The following is a 21,203-nucleotide window of genomic DNA, read 5'->3' as shown; positions in this document are numbered from 1 at the left end:
AGTTAACGAGTTTTCAACAATTCTACATATAACAGAAAACAGATATCTGCTCAGCACAGCAATTAACGCATTATCTGACATATTCTGGAGAGTAATACAATTGAAACGCGTGTTCATTCAGTAGCCTGGTTTCTGCGCTTATAATGACGGTGGAGATGAATGGCAAGAATGACAGTCTGCTTATGGATGTCGATGGACTCGATTTTGTTGATGAAGGGCAATCTATCAAGGATCAATTAGACGACCACGAAGATAATTATATTGGTCGGGATTCGGTGAGTGATTGTATAGTTGTCTCATTGAGTAAGGGCAACGAGCCATGGTCATATAATAAGGGGGGGGAGCTTCATTTTAAGCTGAGTCCGCTGGTACAGCAAAATATCGCTTTTTTGTGTGAGAAAGACAAATATAAGATTTACCCAGTAGCTCTGCCGGGCATTGATGCTAGCGAGGAATACGTAAACTATGTGACCCAGCTGTTTGAAATTTATAGCTCTTTGGGGGAAGATAGAGTCAATTCCGTGCCCACAATAGGTGTTGTAAATATTAATGAAGCAAGGGAACACACGATGGCTGCAAACCTAGCATTTGAAGCACTTGTAATTGAGCTAGAAAGTTTTATCGATGCTATAAAAAACAAAAAAAATGCATTTGGCAGGTTTTTTGAGGTGGAAGAATGCCTCACTATTATTAACTGTCTAAAAACAATTTATTTTACCGCTGACACACCTGATGAGCAAACTTCCAGAAATACTTTTATAAAGACTCTACTTGGGTGGATCAATAGATCCGACGGTGAACCGAATGAAGAATATATCGAGCAAGTTTTTTCCTCTTCAAGCAATAAGAATGTTTTTGAGACTTCTTTTTTTTGGAAACTGATCAATCAGCTATTGCTTAGGGGCTTGTTCGAACAAGCTATGGCTTGTATAGAGCGATCAGAGCTTGCAAACTATCTGAGTTCAAAATGCCAAGTATCATCTAATGCGTTACATGATATAGTGGCTCTCCTGAAACAGTACCCACTGGATTCCTCTAAAACTTTTAGAGAATGGAAGTCTTTAGTCCTAGAGCTGTCTCAAACATATAATGATTCCGAAACTGAAATAAGTGGTGAAATACGTGACTACCTTCAAGATACTTTACTATTAATAGGAGGTCATCAAGATAAGATATTGTTCTATTCAAAGACCTGGTACGAATCATTTTGTGGGCTATTGCTGTTCTATATTCCTTCCTTAGAGCTTTCTGAAGAATATCTACAACTATCACTGAAGCACAACCCATTAGATGTTACAAATAATTGGGAATCGGCATGCGCTGAGGTGATTAGGGGACATCTGTACTCCATTTTACCAACTTTGGAGTCTCTCGACAGTTGTACTGCTGCATTTACAGCAGCGCTATGTGAAGCTAAAGGCTTATTAGAGAATTATAACGAGGATGAGGACCATGAGCAATCAAGAATTTATCGCGAGGAAGAAGATTTGTTCAGCTATAGAAACGGCATGGCAGCATATATGTTGAACAATTTCGCTTTTGAGATTTGCTCTCTCGGAAATGCTACTTTATGGCCGGTTGCAATTGGTTTAATTACGCTGTCGCCTATATGTAATTCAAGTGCTAAGAAGCTTGCCATTGCGGAGCTACTACCACATTACCCTTTTCAATCTACAGACGACATTGAATGGATGCTAAGTGTTTGTGCTAAATGGAGGCTGACACAAGTTGCAAAATCGATATACGTCACGCTTGGTAACAAGTTACTCTACGAAAGTAACACTATAGAAGCCATGGCCAATTACAGTAAAGCTGGCAAATTTGAATGGGTCAAACGATATTCATGGATGATGTTTGAAGCATCCGTACTGCAAGGAGGTCCCTTAGATGACATTATATTGAATGCAATAGTGAATAACTACGACGATCCCGTAATTCCGAAAAATGTTCTTGACACATTGGTAACGAGTGCAATGAAACAGTCACTGTCTCCATATGCTGTATTATATCAGTTCTATGTGGCGCAACAGAATGAAAAATGGTCGGATGCATTAGAACTTTTATTACTGTTACTAGAGTTTCAATATATGCCAAAATGTTATGTGGTACTACTCGTTTCAAAGATTTTACTGCCGATTTTCCTAGAAGACTCAGAAAAGGTAATGAAAGAGGATATAATTCTAAGGATAATGGAATGTATCACTAATAAATGGGATAATGATGATGAGAAGACACAAAACATTTATTTGTCTCTTCGGGAAATGGGATTATCAGTATCAGAAAATCTGGATGGTCTCCATAAACATGTAAGAAAACTGCTAGATTTCAAACTCTGTCAAGAATATATGTGAAATAAAACTGTCTTTGGTTGATTTATCTTTGTGGTATATACTTATATATACGTTTATGTACCAAACAAAAGATTCTTTTCCAAAACTTCGAAGATAGCTTAGCTAAAATTAGTCAAAATTCAAATTTTCCACTTCTTCTATGCAAGCAAACTTTTTGTGCTTCTTTAATTTTGTGTTCAGAACCTTTAGTTCTTTGTGTGTAAATCGATTAACAAATGACATCTTGAACAGCTCTAGAGTTCATCAATAGGGCGACAATCAAACCATAAAGACCTAAAACTTCAGCAAAAATCAAGATCAAAATCATACCGACAAATAATCTTGGTTGTTGAGCAACACCTCTAACACCTGCATCACCGACAATACCAATGGCAAAACCAGCTGCTAAACCACTTAAACCGACTGATAAACCTGCACCTAGTTGAATGAAACCAGTGTAAAGAGCTTGTGTTTGCTTTAAAGAGGAAGAAACCAAGACAGAAACGACCAAACCATAAATGGCGATAATACCAGCCATAATAACTGGAACAACATTCTTGATCAACAAGTCAGGTCTCAAAACACAGGTGGCACAAATACCCACACCAGATTTAGCAGTACCATAAGCAGCACCGAAACAGGTGAAAACGATTGCACAAGCACAACCCATGGCACCAAAAAATGGAGCATAAACTGGACACAATTCACTCATCTTAGGCTTTTTTTTTCAATAAACTACAATGATCTCCTTACAGATCAATTCTACTGCTCAAATTAGTTATCCACGCACTGAAACGGATAGTTTTCTGTACTTTTCTCTCGATTAATGGAATTTCAGTTACTAGTAGGTTTTTAGGTCAAGTTTATCCCTTGAGGAGCAGCAGAAAAGAGGCCTTGCAGCCAAAAAACTTCTGGTTAAAAAAAAAAACAATAGGCCGGGTAAACCTGAAGTTTAATTACGGATATACATTAAACAAAAGAAGAGATATACGTAAGTGGTTCATTTTTTAGACCGCTTGAAGAAGTTCTCAAGCGTCCTCTGAGTCTTCTTTGTAGGGGGAGGCGTTTTTCCGCTGGTTACAGTCGCTGGGGCTGTTCTTGCTGGTCTTTTCTTTGCATGCTGCGGTGGTGTGGATGTGACCGCACGCTTGGTTACGATATAGCCGTCATCGTCAACGTAGGAGGAGGATGGCGCATCCGATAATTCTTCCTGCTGTTTCTGAGGTGATGTTTGTGAGGCTATTGTTGTGTCTTCGGCCGTGGTCTCCAGGAGATCTTCGAGTTCTTTTTTGTCGATCGGCGCTGAGTCCTCATTCTTTGGTGTTGACGCTTCTGGTGTCGGTACCACGGGAGTTTCTTCCATGAGACTATCATCCTCATCAAAAAGTGATCGCAAATCTTCCATTTGTGATAGTTGCTTTGGGTTGTGCTGCTGCTGTTGCTGAGCACGTCTTTTCTTCAATTCCTCTTGTCTTTGAGCCTCTTTATTTTCTCTTTCCGCTCTCATTTTGGCTAGTATTGCTGTTGATCTTAAACCATTACCCTTGGCAGCATTGATGGCTTTCTTAACCTTGGTCCCCTTGGTGTCTATGTCACCAACTTTGGCTCTGGTGTCGCCTTCATCTGGGACCGTTTTGGATCTTGAAAGTGGTACTGTAACCTTAGGTGTAGCTTTCTCTTCAAGAGTCTTTGACCGGTGCTTGGCGACATGCAACTTGTGAGGATTTTTGATACTCAGGCAGTCCCGTTGGTCGACTAATCTGTTCACCGGTATGAACTTTTCCATCGGATTGAACGCATATATAAAACAATCAGTAATTGAGTTCTCATCGCCAGGGTTGTTCACGTCACTTACCACTTTGATAATCCCATTCTTTTGGCATGTCACAATTATGCAATTGAAATTCGTAACTGTGTTTTGTTTGTAATACGAGTACATTATTTTTTTACTTCGGGAGGGTCCAATCTTGAACAGAAATATTAAATCTGTAAAGAGCACCGGTCTCTCCTCTGTGAATAACTTCTCATTGATGTATTGAAAAGTTTCTTCCTCAAGTGCATCCATTATTCAGTGCGAAACAACGATTTTGATCACTTCTACTGTCCTGTAAAAGTTTCTTTTAGTATATTTCATCATGTCTCTCTATATGCGCAAGTTGATAGACGCGCGTCATATTTCCAGTTTTTAGTGGTGGAAGAAAAATGACATAAATTCGATGCGACTCGAGCATTATAGAACAACTAGACGCAGTTTTTGTGTAGATCTCTTTTGATTAATTCAAATTTAAAAACAAATTGCTGAATTTTTTTCTTGGTTTTTTCACTACTGATACAAGTACTGTACGTTATTAAAGATCACTTCTGCAAGAGTAAGACGAGTATTAATATTATTCGACACAAAAAAACCGCACTCGAAAGCACCCTGAACAGAAAATGAATCATCAAGCTCTGAGTTTTATAGGATTGTTTTTCATTGTCACCAGGTTGATGGCATTTGAATTGCTCCTGGACAAAAATTCAGAAATACTGCAAACCATGAAAGAGCTAGACGCCTATTATGAGAAGCAGGCCTGGGATGAAGAAAATGTGACACAGTATTTGAACGAGCTCCTTGAAAAACACGGACCGGCAGTTCAGAAAAAATTGGAAATCTCTATTAAACAAGATGTTAGTGACTTTTCGATCGCGCAACAGGAATCACTTCAGCCGCAGTTGGAACACAGGTGGATCGTGGGCGAACCAAGTTTGAAGAAATTGGATAAGCCGCTTTTTGAGTCGATGGTGACGAAAATAAAGCAGATATGGCCAGCTTCATCCTCCCAGCTCCTTGATGGATGGGAATTTCAAGACTTGGGCATATATTTTTTGTCCATCAACAATACAAACATTTTTGATTAAACTTCGATGCGCACTATAAAACATAAAACACCAAGAACAAAACAACAGAAGCGAAAAATTTTCGTTGCAATTCCACGGTGATTTTAACGTGTATAACATATTACGTACTTGAAGTATAGGTATAGCATAAATTGCAGCTGTTTGCTTTATAGACAATCAGGGTGTCAAGCATGAAATAAAAAATAATAGCGCCGCTTGGTTTCGATCCAAGGACATCAGGGTTATGAGCCCTGCGCGCTTCCACTGCGCCACGGCGCTATACAGAACTCGTTGAAGGTACATATTTACTTACGCTCTATAACATAGTAAACGGTCACATCATTGCAGATCCTAATTCACTTTGATTGATATTGTACTAGAGGAAGTTTCGGCGTTGTCGATATTAACTTGGTTTGACATTGATGATAACACTATGTTATTCAATTATAGAGATATATAATTCCTTGATTTTCTATATCATGAATTGAGCTAAAACTAATTGAACTTGGATTAATATCTGGAAAATACGTCAGTATTTATACCTAATATTTCGCACCTATTGAACCACAAGAGAGGACGACGAGTGAAGAATTTTCATCGTCATCACACCATTTCTAGTCCCATAGAATCCACAGTACAACTGCTATTTCGTGTTCATTCTATAGACTCCTTCGTAGTCAGATTCCTGAATTGTAAACGTCTCGCGATAGATTATCATCCGATATCTTTCCAGGATCGATTGATATTCTGTTAGGGCTTCGTCTGGCTTCATTTATTTTGTTTTACAGACCAATTGTCTTGTTTCTGATTCTTATAAGTCATCTCTCTCATATATCTTATAATATCGATCTATATTTCAACAATTGATATGACAATATAACGAGAGATATTGAATAGGCAGTCCGAGAAAGTTCAAGATGAAACTTTCACAGTGACATTGCAAAAGAAATCAAGTCATATGAGGCCCTTACAGAGTACTAATTGACTCTGTAGAGTCATGGGCTGATGTTCTATCGCGAGACGCTTGCAATTCGGGAATTTGACTACGGATGATTGACAGTATGGAGTAAGCTATAACGAGCAGTGCCACATATTCTCGAGGACTGGACTAGCGTGATGAAAACACGAACTATGAACTGCTAAGAACGAAATACCTTATTCATTATCCTTTTTATGGTTCAATAGCTGCAGAATGTCGGGTGTAAATACTGACGACTTTTTAAGATAACCAATCTCATTTCGTTTAGTTTTTATCTCATTCGATGATGTAAGAAATCCAGGACTTATAAATCCCCATAGCCGAACATCACAATAATCAACGTCTGAGGAAGCTAATGTCGTTAACTCCGAGGTTAACCCACTCTCTCAATAGTTAATACTCCATTAGGGCTTCATCTAATTTCATTTCTTTCGTTACGTAACTACAATAGTTGCGCCTCAGAGGTCCTCAGAGTCGTTCTAAACTCTTTTCAAGTGTCTCTCTCATTTACGTAATGACATTCGTGCATTTCAACACAAGGGACTTAGTGTACTATGCCAACGTAAACAAGTTACTAGCTATTCTGTAGTCTTAAGCCTGCTCAAATGAAGATACCCCCCCATTGACTACTCATTCTTACAAGGTCACCCCTCAATGCTCCTCTCTTGTGCATAAAAGGGCCAGCACCGATCTTAACATCTACAAAAATGCCATAGCTGAAATATCAGGCATCTTTTGGTGTCGTCGCTTAAACGTGACGTTAGCTGACAGAAGCTTGAAAAGTAATAGCTTAACTGAGAATTTAGCTACACCCAGGATATTGGTAAGTTTTGTAGCAATATCCCCAAGTCTTTGCCTTCTTCCTAGTCACAGTGTCCCTCACTATGTAGGGGTGACAGCGAGACAAGAATCAATAATACCAACGTCATAAAGTTTAACGTGTGGCAAACGCAATAGATAAATGGTTCTACATGAATCTGTCCATGCTTAGCAAACAAAGTTGTAGCTGCAATGAACACCTAACGAGTATCGTTAGGTGACAATGGCAAGCGTTTCCTGTCAGAAGGAATATACCTTGTCGCTTATAGATAGCCCGTTTGTGATGATGACAAAATTTCACATTATGCGCAACAGAATCTCACCTCATCTCTTCAAATCAGATTAATATATAGTGTTGTAACTTCAAATACACATAGCAACACTTCATTTCATCAGCTACTGTATGATTCAAAGAGGATTGGCTAGGGCAATGTCATTACAGGTAGCTTTTGAGACAAAGATTTTGAAAGTTGATCCAGGTTCAATCCAATTTGCGGCAGATGCACATCTTAATGGTTCTCTGCCGACTTTCGCCGATGATGAAAGTAAACGAGTCATCCAGGAGGCTAGTAAAATATTAAGAGACTCTGATAATATTGTTGCATTTCCTACTGAAACAGTTTACGGCTTGGGAGGCTCCTCCTTAAACGATAACTCCATTTTAAATATTTACAAGGCGAAAAATAGACCAAGTGATAATCCTTTAATCACTCACGTATCCTCAATTGATCAATTAAACAGAAAAATATATGGTGAAAATAATTTGGGAAAAGATTCACTATTAAAAAATGTGCCTGAAATTTACCATTCTTTGATTGACCAACTTTGGCCAGGCCCGTTGACTATCCTATTGCCGGTACCTAATGCAAGCAGGAATACACTCTCAAAATTAACCACAGCTAGCCAATCCACTTTTGCCGTTAGAATACCATCTAACCCAATCGCCAGAGCTCTGATTGCTTTAAGCGACACACCTATCGCTGCACCATCAGCTAATGCATCCACAAGGCCGTCTCCTACATTGGCCAGCCATGTCTATCATGACTTGAAGGGAAAGATCCCATTGATACTGGATGGTGGTCCATGCTCTGTAGGTGTTGAAAGCACAGTCGTAGACGGGCTATGCAGACCACCGATGTTACTACGACCTGGTGGATTTACCTATGAACAGATTGTAAAACTGGGCGGAGATCTTTGGTTCGATTGCAAAGTTGAAAGAAGAAAGACTTTAGAGAGTGGTGAAAAGGTAAGAACGCCAGGTATGAAATATAAGCATTATGCTCCATCAGCAAAAGTTATACTATTAGTGCCAGGCAACATTGGCAATGAACGGGAAAAAATTAGAAAACTGATCAGTGTTATCGACGAACAATGTTTAGTATCGCATGGTAGCATTAAAAAAGTTTCAATCTTGACTACCTTACAACTGGCAAATGTTTCATCTAGTGAACTGAAATCGGCATTAAATGTTGACCTTACCGTACAAAGTCTAGGTCTAACGGGAGAAGAAATACAGGCAAACTTGTTTGCTGCTCTCAGAAAAGCTGATGAAGATGACTTTGCTGATTTAATTGTGATTGAGGGCGTTGCTGAGAAGGATGAAGGCTTAGCAGTAATGAATAGACTTATTAAAGCCGCCGGTAATGAATATAAATCTTTTTAGATGCAAGAAGGCCAATTCAATAACTACTTAGTAAGATCTTTTTCGCAACACATTAAATACCAGTAATATTCATGTCTAATACTTTTTTCATCACTATATAAAAGGATTCGTCTCAAGTCCATCTACTCAATCCTATACAATATCAGACGGTCGAGTAGACGCTTGGATATATAGAGGCTGTTTTCCTTGCCCACAATTTGCGCAGTTCATCAGCGATGAATACCGTGCTACTAATCATTAAGAGAAAACCTAAGTCGCTCAGACTTAAGCTTTCTGTTTTGAAAACTTGTTGGAAAAATGGGAAGTATATGGCACACAGCTGACCGAGCAATGAAAAACCTACAGCGTAGTTGAACATTTTATTTGTAAAAATTCCAATAGTGAAAATGGATTTCGTAGAATGTCTACAGGACAATGCGTTAAACATATCAAAGAAAACAAAGCATGTAAATGTCATAGTAGTGTCTCTTGCCGTTACTTTGTTGTCTTCGTTCATTTCTTTGATAAACACATAAACTGTTCCAACAATGATGAATAGGGCACTAATTAGCAAACGTTTTAAAACCTCACTTGTCAAAAGTTTGTCGGTACGTTTTCTGGGTGGCTTTTTCATAACTTCATGATCGACTGCTTCAACACCAAGCGACTGAGCCGGCGGACCATCCATCAAAATGTTAATCCATAGGATTTGCATGGCATTCAACGGATTTGGTAGTTTGAATGTAGTCGCTAAGGCAACCAAAGACAAAGCAGCAACTGACGTTGAAAGTTGGAAGGTCAGAAAATTTTGAATGTTATTGAAGATGCCCTTTCCTTCCTCAATTGCTGTCAAAATTGTACTGAAATCGTCGTCAGTTAAAACCATATCAGAGGCCTCTTTTGCAACGTCTGTGCCCATTTTACCCATAGAAACACCAATATCGGCTAATTTAAGAGCCGGCGCATCATTGACACCATCACCGGTCATTGCAACAATATTACCTCTTTTCCTTAGAGCACGAACTATGTTAAGCTTGTGCTCTGGAGTAGCACGGGCGAAAATATTAACATGATCTATAACGTTTGCTAGTTGATCATCCGTCATATCATTCAACTTATCTCCAGAAAGAACTGATATTTCAGGATTTATCACCGGAATTCCAATTTCTCTGGCAATATTTACAGCTGTATTTTCAGAATCACCAGTGATCATGATGACGTGCACCCTACCCTGCAGTAATTTCTCAATAGCTGGTTTAACAGTTGGCCTTGGCGGATCACTCATACCGATCAGGCCAGCAAAGCAAAGATCTGTGATTGCTTCTTCATTTAGTGTTCCGAGAGCATTTGGTAATTCTAACTTAGCAAAAGCTAGGACACGTAGACCGTTTGATGCCAATGAATTAGCTGTGTCAATGATGGTTTCTTTGTGGGCGTCGGTCAACCTCTCTGTTTTGCCCTTCTGAGTAACAAAACTGTTGGAGTGTTGTAATATTTTTTCGAATGCACCTTTGACATATACAGCGCAACTTCCCTCTGAATCTACTAGTTTCGTAGCCATAAATTTTCTTTTAGAGTTAAAAGGAATTTCCTGCAATTTTTTGAAGGACGATCTCATATCCTTAATATCAAATTTGGACAATTGCTCTAAAAGAGCTACGTCAGTGGGGTTTCCTAGGTACTTGCCGTGCTCTTGTGAGAAGGATGCGTTATTGCACACACTACTTATAAGTAAGGTGGCCCTAACATCGTCGGTCAAATAATTTTTGAAATTAACATTCTTAGACTTCTCTAAATTTATAACATTTGATTTGTTGGCCATCGTATCCAAACACCAAATTTTCGAAACTGTCATATGGTTCGACGTTAACGTACCTGTTTTATCGGAACAAATTACGTTAACAGAGCCCAAAGTCTCAACACTCGGTAATCTTCTTACAATAGCTTTCCGTTTCGCCATTCGTAGGACTCCAAGAGCTAAAGTAACAGTGACAATGATTGGCAAACCCTCAGGAATTGCAGCAACAGCTAAAGAAACAGATATTTGAAACATTTCTAACCAGGATTTTCCTTGAATTATACCAATTAAGCAAATACAACCAATTAAAACGAAACTCCCAAGAGATAAATCTTTACCAAGTTTATCCATAGCAGATTGTAGGGGGGTTTTTGGCTTCTCAATCGAGTTCATCATTTCAAAAACAGAGCCAAAAGAGGTGTTCGTTCCAATGCCTACGACAATGCCCTTACCGTGTCCCTCTCGCACTAAGGTACCCATATAGGCAATGCACGATCTATCAGCGACTGGGACTATGGAGTAGGGCTGATCGTTGAAACTTTCTTTATTAACATGATGCGATGTCTTATGCACGGGTTCATTTTCTCCTGTTAGATTACTTTCATCGATAGTTAAGTCAACACTGTCAACAATCCTCAAGTCGGCAGGTATCCTGTCACCAATTCTGAAACTAACAAGATCACCGGGAACTAAATTCGATGCTAAAGTATGTGATTCTTGGCCGCATCTAATCAGATGACACTCTGCTGGTACCAGTTGGTTCAATGCTTCGAGAGATTTCTCTGACCTATATTCCTGAATAAACCCAACAGTAACCACAATCACAATTGCAACAGTAATACTTACTGCATCATCAATATTGCCCATGATAAAGGACACAACTGCAGATCCAATTAGCAAAAGGATCAAGGGATCTTCTACAAAATTCGACAGAAACTTCTTCCACAAAGGGTCATCTTCTTCAACTTTAATTTCATTTGGACCATACGCCTCACTTCTCCTAGTTGCCTCTTCAAACGACTGCAGACCCTTTGTAGCACTTGTCCCAAGTTTTTCCAAAGTTTCGGCTACCGTGAGAGTACAGTATTCTAAAGAAGAATTTGGCTTCGACAACGCATCTGTACTGTTAATAATATCTTCACCATCCACGTTATCAACTAGAGGAACATTGAAGGGATTTTCACTCATGCTCCAAGAATTTTGAACTGTTTCGCCGAGATTCACACAACACGGAAACTGGAAACCTGATTTCCTTGTTGCAGAAGTAGTTACTCGAGTTTCTGATCAGTCAAACTTCTCAATTCACCAATTAAAGCAAGAAGAATACTAGACCTGTGGTTTACCAGAGCCGAAATGCTGCTGTTGAGGCTTAATTGTTGTTTTTGTGTTCTTTTCCACTTTCATTCTGTATTTTCCCATATTTTTTCACTAAGCTCAGATGATGGTGAAAGAAAAGATCTATCAAGCAAAAACCCACATGCAGTTACAGAGAACATATTATTAAAAAGAGAAGATTCGTGACAAGAACATATCGCTTATGACTAATATGGGTAGATTTAGTGCGCTGAAATTGTATGGGTGATTACCGTTATAATTAAATCGTCTATATATTTATTATACATGTTGAATCCAATGAGCCACTGAAAATTGAAAAACCGAAGGGCTTGATAGACAGAAGAGGGGTAGAGAAAGGAAACTTGAATTCGTAGTTTTAAATATTTATATTGTGCTATGCCGGATGACTTTTTTTTTTGATTTCAACGAGGTTCCACGTTGTAGCGCAATCTGATACCCATTGCTGCAAGTTCCGAATCTAAATATTTCAACACAAATGGAATGGCAACCGTGGTAGTATCTCCACCACCAACGAATTTATTACCTTGACCATCTTCCCATACTTGAGAGTCATCGATGAAAACACTCTTGGTGCCTTTATATTTGGATAACATCTTCTTGGCATCATCAAACTTCACAGCGCAACGACGACAACGTAATGAAGAGAGTGAGCCTATTCTTGGTACACTTTGTTGAGTTGTAAGGATAGCACCACATTCACGGCACACAGAAGTTTGAGTGTAATCGGAACAGTTTAATAAACGATCTTGGAGCAGGAAGGCTGTACCATGCCCTATTAATGCATCTCTTTCCATTTCACCAACACGGATACCACCATGTCTTTTTCTACCTTTGACAGGTTGCATTGTCAAACTATTGACAGGACCGGTTGAACGCACCTGGAACTTGTCGTTAACCATATGACGTAATCTTTGATAGTAGACGACACCTACATATATATCTGCTCTTAACTCTTCACCTGTAGCACCAGAATACATTGGCTCATTACCATGATAGTTATAACCAGATTTTAGTAGTTGCTCACCAAAATAGTCAGCTGGAGTATCATTTTCATTGAACATCCATGGCGTGGCGTCTTGTGCAATGCCGTGAAGGGCACCAGCTTTACCAGCAAGAGATTCAACGAACATACCAATTGTCATACGAGATGGAAAAGCATGAGGATTAATGATTATATCTGGCTGAATACCGGTTTCACTGAAAGGCATATCGATGGTTGGCCATTTTCTTGAACAAACACCTTTTTGCCCATGTCTAGAGGAAAATTTGTCACCAATTTGAGGGGTTCTTCTGATACGATATTTTATTGTAACTGTTTGTAGCTCTTGAAATTTATTTGATTCATCACCGATAAGATTGACTTCCTCAATATATGCAGGTTCGGAAGAATGGTAAGTTTTTATCTTTGTCTTATTCAGAGTGTCATCAAAATATGCGCAGATTGGATCCCCCTCTTCCACATATGTACCAATATATGGCAATCCATCATCATCTAATTTTTCTAACCATTCCTTTGGCCATTCATCACTTCCAAAGCCAAAATGCTGAGAAATTGGATCTCCACGACTTCTATTGAGTGAAAGATCAACTTTTTCAGTTTTATACATTGTACCATAACCAAAACCTCTTTCATCCGCAGATTTGTTAATGATCATTGCATCGTCCATATCGTAACCGGTATAGGAAATGACGGCAACAACGGCGTTCATACCATTAGGGAAATTATCCATACCATAATCATCATATAAGTTAGCTTTTACAATCGGAGTCTGACCCGTTTGTAATCTATAAAGTTTATTGTCCGAACGATGGACTAATGCAACACCAGGAGTACCCATAGTTTGTTTACCCATTTGACACTGATACATATTTCTTGGCGATTGATTGAAATCTGAAAACGGTGTTAAATTAGCCAATATAGATAAAATATTCGTTGGAGTAAATTCAACATGTGTATGGACATTATTTTGAAGTTCCTGTGGAGTTACTGCAATATTCATATAGACCTGTTCAAATGGACCTACGATATCCTCTTTGTCCAATGGTAGATAACGCACAGGACGCATCATCCTTGAATGGCCACCAAAGATATATAAACCTGGGTATTGACCACGACTTGATGGTGGAACGTATCCGATTTCTAGATCTAAAGGTAGGCCGGGTGTTTTACCTTCGACTTTCCAAAATCTTAAAGTGTCAGAAATTACTTTCCCTTGCTCGTGTGATACCCAACCTATAACTTTACCATCTAATTGAACACAACAAAAAGATGGACCAGCTGTTGATGCTTGTGAAGCTGGCGTAACACCGAGTGAATACAAAATCGACGGAATCTTTGATACATCGGACTGTTTTGTTGAGATACGACATTTATGGGCAAAATGATTTAACAAACCACATGGAGAACCATCTGGAGTATGAACGGGGCACAGGAATCCCCATGATTCAGGTAATAATTTTCTGACCGTTGTTGTCTTCAATTGTGCAAAAAATGAACCTCTATGAACCATTCTAAAGTGAGAAATGAAACGATAAAAATTGATCTTTTCTGCAACAACCGTATAACCAGAAACTTGTTGTAAATCTAGACCAGATTGAGAAACTAGGTTACCCGTGGACAAAAAGTACTGTAGTTTTGAGCCGATATTTTCATTTACTCTCATCAAGACACGATTCATGTACTTGTGATCCTTAAAATTAATTGCCGATCCACGATTAATATCAGTTCTAATCTGTGCAGTGATTGTTTGCAAATATTCTTCGATTTTCTCTTTCAAAATCATGCCATATAAAAACCCACCCAAAAGCACTTCCTGATGTTGCGTAGCATCTGGATTATCGGGACAGCACTCCCCAGCGACCAACGAATATAACTTTCTTATGATAAATAATAACATTCTGAATTTATCTTGTTGGGATCCTTTATTTAAGTGAACAAGAACGATGCGATCCAAAACTTCTTGTCCAACTTGATAATCCGATTTATCTGGGGAAGCTTGAAAAACGATGCGGAACTTATCACCCAAATATTGTAAAATTTGTCTCCTGTTATGTAATAATGGATATCTTTTCTTAAATCCTCTCAATAGCAATTCCAAACGGTCAGTCAAGAAACTGTTGTCCAAATCTGAACCAACAATACCGTCAAAAATCTCTTTATCGTTGGTATCAGTTAAAGCTTTCAAAATCATAACAACGGGAACCAAATATTCATTCTTTCTCCAAGAAAATCTGAATGTAACTTGACCATCATTAAGATAGTGTAAAACGTTAGTTTGAGAAGTTTGATCAGGCCTAACACATCTAATTTGAACACCATATTGAGAATAGGATGCACCTCTGTTGGCGAAGGAAGGTCTTATAATGGCCATTGGATGATTTCTTCTCTGAACAATCAACATTCTAATCAACTTTTCAATACCATTAACGATGAAGTAGCCACCAGCTTCATCAGATTCCTCTTTGTGTTTGACTAACTCCAACGGCGATAATTTATTTAAATGGCACCTATTACTCTGAAGCATTATGGGCAGACCACCGCAATCTCTAACTTCTGAAAAAGTCTCCTCGCCATCATTTACTGACCATTTCAATTTCAGCATGAGTTTTCCCTTGTACGATGAAAGTCTTTGTCTTGTCTCCGCAGGATAAACTTTCCTTTCGACAGCAGAAGAAACTCCGTCGTTAGACATTGGCTTGGCGATGGAAACTTGCTCAACGCTAACAGATAGTTTATTCCCTAAATAATCGCTCTTTGTCTCATCATCTGAGATCTTACCATCAAAGATAACTTTCTCGCCAATATCCTTTACTGCCTCATTCAACAGACCGCCCGTCTCATCAGCTTTCGTCAGCGCATTGAATGACCCAATATGAGGTTGCACAGCTTCTTCAAGTAGCGGATATGCAGACTTATCCTTTGGAGGGTTTATAAATCTTGATTCTCTTTCCAATGTACGAAAGTCCGCTGTTCGCGTACTAGGAGGCTTGATAATCTTGCTCATACCAATTGTTCGCTAATACTGCAGAGCCCCACCAGGTAAAAAAAGCCAATATCCGAATGTCGTTAGCAAAAGTAGTGCAATGATTTTGCTGCTTTGTCCTTTGTATATATTCTATGCAGAAGTTTATTTGAATTTAAATTTTTCAGATGTGATGCGATGAGATGAAAAAAATTTTTTAGACCTGCTGCAGAAAGATGAAGACCTGCCGTAGTCGATGAGACAAACATGAAGGAAAGACTACAGAAGTGACGGGTGTGAAGCGTTTTAAAGCCAAGGGGGCTCTTTGCAACCGGGGGAATTGTTGTCAGTAAACATCACTTGTCGACCGGGCACATCAAGACACCTCCTTTTCGAAGCGAGAGAATAATGTTGGGTCCTCCTCAGGAAACAAGATGGCAGGGCATTCGCCTCCAGGAATATATTGAACAAGCGAGAAGTATTCTGGAACAGGAACTGGCAACCATGCCTATCAATCGTATTGAGATTTCAGCGGAAACTAAATAAGCTGGCTATTTCACGAATGACAGGGAAAAGTGTGGCGAGCGGTCGATGAATTTGTCACAAAGTCGATCTATTTGAAAGGCTGGCTGGTTACAATACGTAAGATACGAACAATACGTAAGATACGAAGTTTTCACTCCCAGCGGTCTCAAATAATCTGCTACCCTGTGATCGTTACTTTCTGAGTCTCTCGGGGGCGCAAGAATGGATTGCAACCACTATGTGAGTGCATGTAGAGTAAATTTGACTGTTAGGATAGGTTGTGATATAAAAGTATAGCAGCCAGCTAGAAGCCGACTTCTATGACTCAGTAAAACAAATAAGGTTGGATGACGCCCTCAGAGTATCAATCCGTCCCGGACGGGTATCTGATGAGAATCTACCGCGAGACGCTCGCAGTTTAGGAATCTGACTATGGAGTAACCGTTGCGTGGAATAAGCACCACACCGCGACGCAGACCCTATGCGTTTGCAGGTCAAAATCCCGACTGCGAATCTACTTCAAACACCAAGCAAGACTGTAATACACATTCTATGCATTTGCGAAGAGAAGGCGGTTGCAGGTCTATTCCAACAATAGGAAATACAGCTGTACAGCTGCCTCTATAGATTGAAAAATTGCGTCCTTACAACACGCATTATTGGTTTAACTACAGGAGAAAGTGTTGAAATATAAATCGAGATTGTAAGATATATTAAAGAGATGACTTATAAGAATCAGAAAGAGACAATTGGTCTGTAAAACAAAATAAACGAAGTCAGATGAAGCCCTAACAGAATGTCAATCGATAATGGAAAGATATCGGATGATAATCTATCACGAGACGTTTACAACTCAGGAGTCTGACTACGAAGGAGTCTATGGCATGGAACATGAAATAACAGTTGTACTGTGAATTCTATGGGACTAGAAATGGTGTGATGACGATGAAAATTCTTCACTCGTCGTCCTCTCTTATGGTTCAATAGGTGCGAAATGCTGGGTATAAATACTGACGTATTTTCCAGATATTAATCCAAGTCCAATTAGTCTTATCTCAATTCATGATATAGAAAACCAAGGAATTATATATCTCTATAATTGAATATCATAGTATCATCATCAATGTCAAACCAAGTTACTATCGACAACGCCGAAGAAAACATTCTTTCTAAATAGAAAGGAAAAAGCAACCGTAAACGAGGAGGCGGCACCAGGATGCAAAAATAGCAGCAGTGTGTAATTATAGCTGATACTGGAAGCGATTGCCACAGACACAGAACACGGGAACTAGATACTGTTTTTGTTATCAAAGACCGGTGTTTGGAAAGCGCCTGAACCGCGTGCTACAATAACCAGTGTAGATTGGATACGTTTCCCATTTCACATCATAGTTTTAAAAGCCTTGTTGGCGCAATCGGTAGCGCGTGTGACTCTTAATCACAAGGTTAGGGGTTCGAGCCCCCTACAGGGCTAATTTTTTGTTGGATGGCGACCTCCATATTGCCTTCTTCCCATATATATCTAAGCTGTTACACGGTCCAGCCCGTCACTAGCTCTGGCAGTCTCACAGTTCCTCCCGCACAATTCTCTATTGCCAATCATCCCTCACAGTATACACTATTTAGCGCATACGTGACAAAAAATAATATTATTTCTATACGAAATTGTAGATCTTCCCGAATATTTTTTTTTCAATAATTGGTAAGATGTAACACAATTTATCTAGAATTGTCCTGTCAAAGATATATTTATATTTACTTAGGCCGTACTCTTACAGTATAGCCACTTAATAATTTCAAGGTAAAGTAAAATACTGAAATATCGTTAGCAACCGTTGAATATAATCATCTTTTTAAATTCAATAATGTTAAGTCTTAATTATTCTCTTATGCTCTATTAATATATCGATTGAGAAGCATTCAGATAATTATACTCTTGGTACTCCTTTAGTAGCGCCAGCATCAATTGTAAGATCCGATATAAAATTTATTATTAATTTTATTAATAATACCCCGGGCATCGCAGGGTTCTAGAATCTGGATCGAAGATGCCAGCACAATGCGGGCACGGCCCTGCTGAACTGGGGATTGCCTTGAGGTTCTGCACTTCATAAGAACAAACGCAAATTCCAGTTTAGAGCTGCACGTCAACGAGCACGCTCCAACGCAGAACCTGATCTGTTCGCTCAAATGCTCAGAGCAAACTGCGTTATTCAACCAAGTTAAAGAACGCCGATCATATAAGGACTAATCATCTTTCAGTATACTAACTGCGTAAGGTCTCTACTATCTTATCTTCTCCGAGACGCACGCAGATCGCTACTTTTGCTCAAGAGGCGGGAGGAGGGGCAGTGGAAATGAGGTTACAAGAAACTAATGGCATTTGGCCTACGAACGTAATTCCCCATAGTTGAGGGAAAATTTGAGCGCAGCACATAATCGGCAAAATCCCTGCCAATTGATCTAGTGGCGAGCACGGCACGACATGCATGCAGCCAGTCCGATTCTTGTGCTATCACTTCTTTCCATTCTTTTTCATGTAGGTTTACGTCGTTAGATGCGTGAAAATGATGCACCCTATGAAGTAGACAAAGTTGATAAGGTCTGATAACCCGGCCAGACGGTTATTACCGATAGTGATTGTCGTAATCATAAAGAGTTTTTATGCAGAAAAATGGCTATAGGCATGGTGACATCTTTGTCAGCTTCGATGAAGCTATGGTAATCTGTGATTCACTGAGGCGGCTCTATCGATGCATGAAATATATATAAATGGAAGTAAATTCTTGCAAGTAAGGCAAGGGACCTGTGCAGACTGTAGACTTCAATATATCACATACGAAGGCATCAGTTGTTAGATTTGCGCAGGATGGAAACAGGTCTAGGAGATAATTACAGTGCGGAGGACCACGAGTTGCATGAAGAGCGCAAATGTGGGTTGACATTCTTGCAAAAATTTAGAGATTTCATTTTGTGGGTCGTCTTCAAGTTCACCACAAAGGAGGGTCTGCTGGGTGACTATAACTACAGGTACCTGTTCACACCATCGTACCCTTTCAGAAACTGGATCAACAAGAAAAGGGGTATCGAGTTACCCAAGGTTGATCAACCATTTTTCTCGTTGAATGAGGACGTTCCGGTAGTTTTGGGATTTCTACTGGGTTTACAGCATGCCTTGTCGATGTTGGCGGGTGTGATAACACCACCTATGATCATTTCGGGCATTGCGAATTTTGATGAGCTGAAGACGCAATATCTAGTGTCCGCTTCATTGATTAGTTCGGGTATTCTTTCGTCTGTGCAGATCACACGGTTCAAAATCCCGTTCACCTCTTATTATATCGGTTCTGGTTTGTTATCTGTTGTTGGTACTTCTTTTGCTGTCATTGGTATTGTGTCGAAATCGATACCGGTGATGTATACGAGTGGGTTTTGTCCTACTAGCAGTGATGGCACTAGACTTCCATGCGAAGATGGTTACGGTGCAATCTTAGGTACAGCATGCTGTTGCGCATTGTTGGAAATATTGCTATCTTTTACACCACCAAAGATTCTGCAGAAAGTGTTCCCTAAGATCGTTACTGGCCCAGTTGTCCTTTGTATTGCAGTTCCATTGATTCAAAGTGGATTTAACGATTGGGTTGGCGGTAGTGGTTGTGTTGGAGCAATATGTCCATTTGAAGGTGGTCCTCAAGCAGCTCCATGGGGATCAGCTAAATTTATTGGCTTGGGTTTCCTCGTTTTTTTCACTATTATTATTTGCGAAAAATATGGTCCACCAATTATGAAATCTTGTGCAGTTATTGTGGGATTAATCGTTGGTTGTATCGTTGCAGCAGCAGCGGGTTATTTCACTCCTTCAACTATAAGAATTGCACCTGCTGTAACATTTTTCTGGGTGCATACTTTTAAATTGAGAGTGTATGGCCCAGCAGTTCTGCCAACTTTGGTTATGTTTGTTGTTTTGGCTCAGGAAGCAATTGGTGATATTACTGCAACAAGCGATGTCTCCAGATTAGAAGTTGAAGGATCACTTTACGAGTCGAGAATCCAGGGTGGTATTCTATCAGATGGTTTGAGTGGTATCCTTTCACCATTATTCACTGTGACACCGATGTCAACATTTGCTCAAAATAATGGTGTTATTTCTTTGACGAAATGTGCAAGTAGACAAGTTGGTTATTGGTGTTGCTTTTTCATGATTGTTATGGGTATTTTTGCAAAGTTCGGTGCTGCATTGGTCAGTATTCCCAAGCCGGTACTTGGTGGTATGACAACATTCTTATTTACTACAGTTGCAGTTGCAGGTTTGAAAATCATTTCAACTATACCATTCACAAGAAGAGACAGATTTGTGTTGACCGGTTGCTTATTACCTGGTTTTGGTGCAATTTTAGTACCAAATTGGTTCGATTACGTTTTCACATACACTGGTGACAACCATGCTTTATCTGGTTTTTACGATGCCATTATCCTTGTTATGGAATCCAGTTTTACCATCTGTGGTATCTTTGCCATTATCTTAAACCTGGCTATCCCACAAGAATTGGATGAAGAACTCATCGATGATATCGAGCTTCAACAGGAAAATCTAAGTGTTTTGGATGGTCAAAGATCACCAAAAATCAGCACTGTGCTATCGAATAAAGCAAGGGAAGCGAAGGGATTGTCCTCTGGAAATGATACTATTGGTAATTACGAAATGAAAAATAATGCCAACATCGACTTATCAACTTCTTACTCTTCATAAAATTTTTATAGTTCTTATTTACATTCATGCTCAATATATTAATATCAATATTCTGTGTTCCAAATTATTAAAAAAACGTTATATTCGGAAATTCATTAAATTCAGTTAAAATAAAACTCCCATCTTTTATATTATTTTTGTTTATAGAGAATGTTATTTTTAGTT

The 21,203-nt window shown here is 39.2% G+C and overlaps 8 protein-coding genes and 2 non-coding genes across 10 annotated transcripts; 5 read left to right on the top strand and 5 right to left on the bottom strand.

Annotated features, from left to right (window-relative positions):
* Positions 1–143: 143 nt before the first annotated feature.
* Positions 144–2,351, top strand: NUP85 (Nup85p; the record flags this gene model as incomplete). The annotated part of the gene is made up of 1 exon (XM_037287153.1): positions 144–2,351. One exon carries the CDS (start codon positions 144–146, stop codon positions 2,349–2,351), a length of 2,208 nt encoding a protein of 735 aa, XP_037143048.1.
* A 208-nt stretch (positions 2,352–2,559) lies between these two features.
* VMA3 (H(+)-transporting V0 sector ATPase subunit c) lies at positions 2,560–3,042 on the bottom strand (the record flags this gene model as incomplete). Its single annotated transcript, XM_037287152.1, has 1 exon — positions 2,560–3,042. The coding sequence occupies one exon, from the start codon at positions 3,040–3,042 to the stop codon at positions 2,560–2,562; it is 483 nt and encodes a 160-aa protein (XP_037143047.1).
* Positions 3,043–3,330: 288 nt separating this feature from the next.
* Positions 3,331–4,395, bottom strand: POL32 (DNA polymerase delta subunit POL32; the record flags this gene model as incomplete). The annotated part of the gene is made up of 1 exon (XM_037287151.1): positions 3,331–4,395. One exon carries the CDS (start codon positions 4,393–4,395, stop codon positions 3,331–3,333), a length of 1,065 nt encoding a protein of 354 aa, XP_037143046.1.
* A 368-nt stretch (positions 4,396–4,763) lies between these two features.
* Positions 4,764–5,228, top strand: HG535_0B03560 (uncharacterized protein; the record flags this gene model as incomplete). The annotated part of the gene is made up of 1 exon (XM_037287150.1): positions 4,764–5,228. The coding sequence occupies one exon, from the start codon at positions 4,764–4,766 to the stop codon at positions 5,226–5,228; it is 465 nt and encodes a 154-aa protein (XP_037143045.1).
* Positions 5,229–5,414: 186 nt separating this feature from the next.
* On the bottom strand, positions 5,415–5,486 carry HG535_0Btrna3M. Its single transcript has one exon. It is a non-coding gene; the product is annotated as a tRNA-Met (tRNA).
* A 1,922-nt stretch (positions 5,487–7,408) lies between these two features.
* On the top strand, positions 7,409–8,668 carry SUA5 (threonylcarbamoyladenylate synthase; the record flags this gene model as incomplete). Its single annotated transcript, XM_037287149.1, has 1 exon — positions 7,409–8,668. One exon carries the CDS (start codon positions 7,409–7,411, stop codon positions 8,666–8,668), a length of 1,260 nt encoding a protein of 419 aa, XP_037143044.1.
* Positions 8,669–8,810: 142 nt separating this feature from the next.
* On the bottom strand, positions 8,811–11,633 carry PMR1 (Ca(2+)/Mn(2+)-transporting P-type ATPase PMR1; the record flags this gene model as incomplete). The annotated part of the gene is made up of 1 exon (XM_037287148.1): positions 8,811–11,633. The coding sequence occupies one exon, from the start codon at positions 11,631–11,633 to the stop codon at positions 8,811–8,813; it is 2,823 nt and encodes a 940-aa protein (XP_037143043.1).
* A 569-nt stretch (positions 11,634–12,202) lies between these two features.
* RPA135 (DNA-directed RNA polymerase I core subunit RPA135) lies at positions 12,203–15,805 on the bottom strand (the record flags this gene model as incomplete). Its single annotated transcript, XM_037287147.1, has 1 exon — positions 12,203–15,805. One exon carries the CDS (start codon positions 15,803–15,805, stop codon positions 12,203–12,205), a length of 3,603 nt encoding a protein of 1,200 aa, XP_037143042.1.
* A 1,883-nt stretch (positions 15,806–17,688) lies between these two features.
* HG535_0Btrna5K lies at positions 17,689–17,761 on the top strand. The gene has a single exon. It is a non-coding gene; the product is annotated as a tRNA-Lys (tRNA).
* A 1,396-nt stretch (positions 17,762–19,157) lies between these two features.
* On the top strand, positions 19,158–21,038 carry HG535_0B03520 (nucleobase:cation symporter-2 family protein; the record flags this gene model as incomplete). Its single annotated transcript, XM_037287146.1, has 1 exon — positions 19,158–21,038. The coding sequence occupies one exon, from the start codon at positions 19,158–19,160 to the stop codon at positions 21,036–21,038; it is 1,881 nt and encodes a 626-aa protein (XP_037143041.1).
* Positions 21,039–21,203: the final 165 nt, after the last annotated feature.

The sequence above is a fragment of the Zygotorulaspora mrakii genome, chromosome 2 (assembly GCF_013402915.1).
Source record: "Zygotorulaspora mrakii chromosome 2, complete sequence".
Taxonomy (NCBI): domain Eukaryota; kingdom Fungi; phylum Ascomycota; class Saccharomycetes; order Saccharomycetales; family Saccharomycetaceae; genus Zygotorulaspora; species Zygotorulaspora mrakii.
Note: the sequence above shows the minus strand (reverse complement) of the source record. Positions and strands in the feature narration are given on the sequence as shown.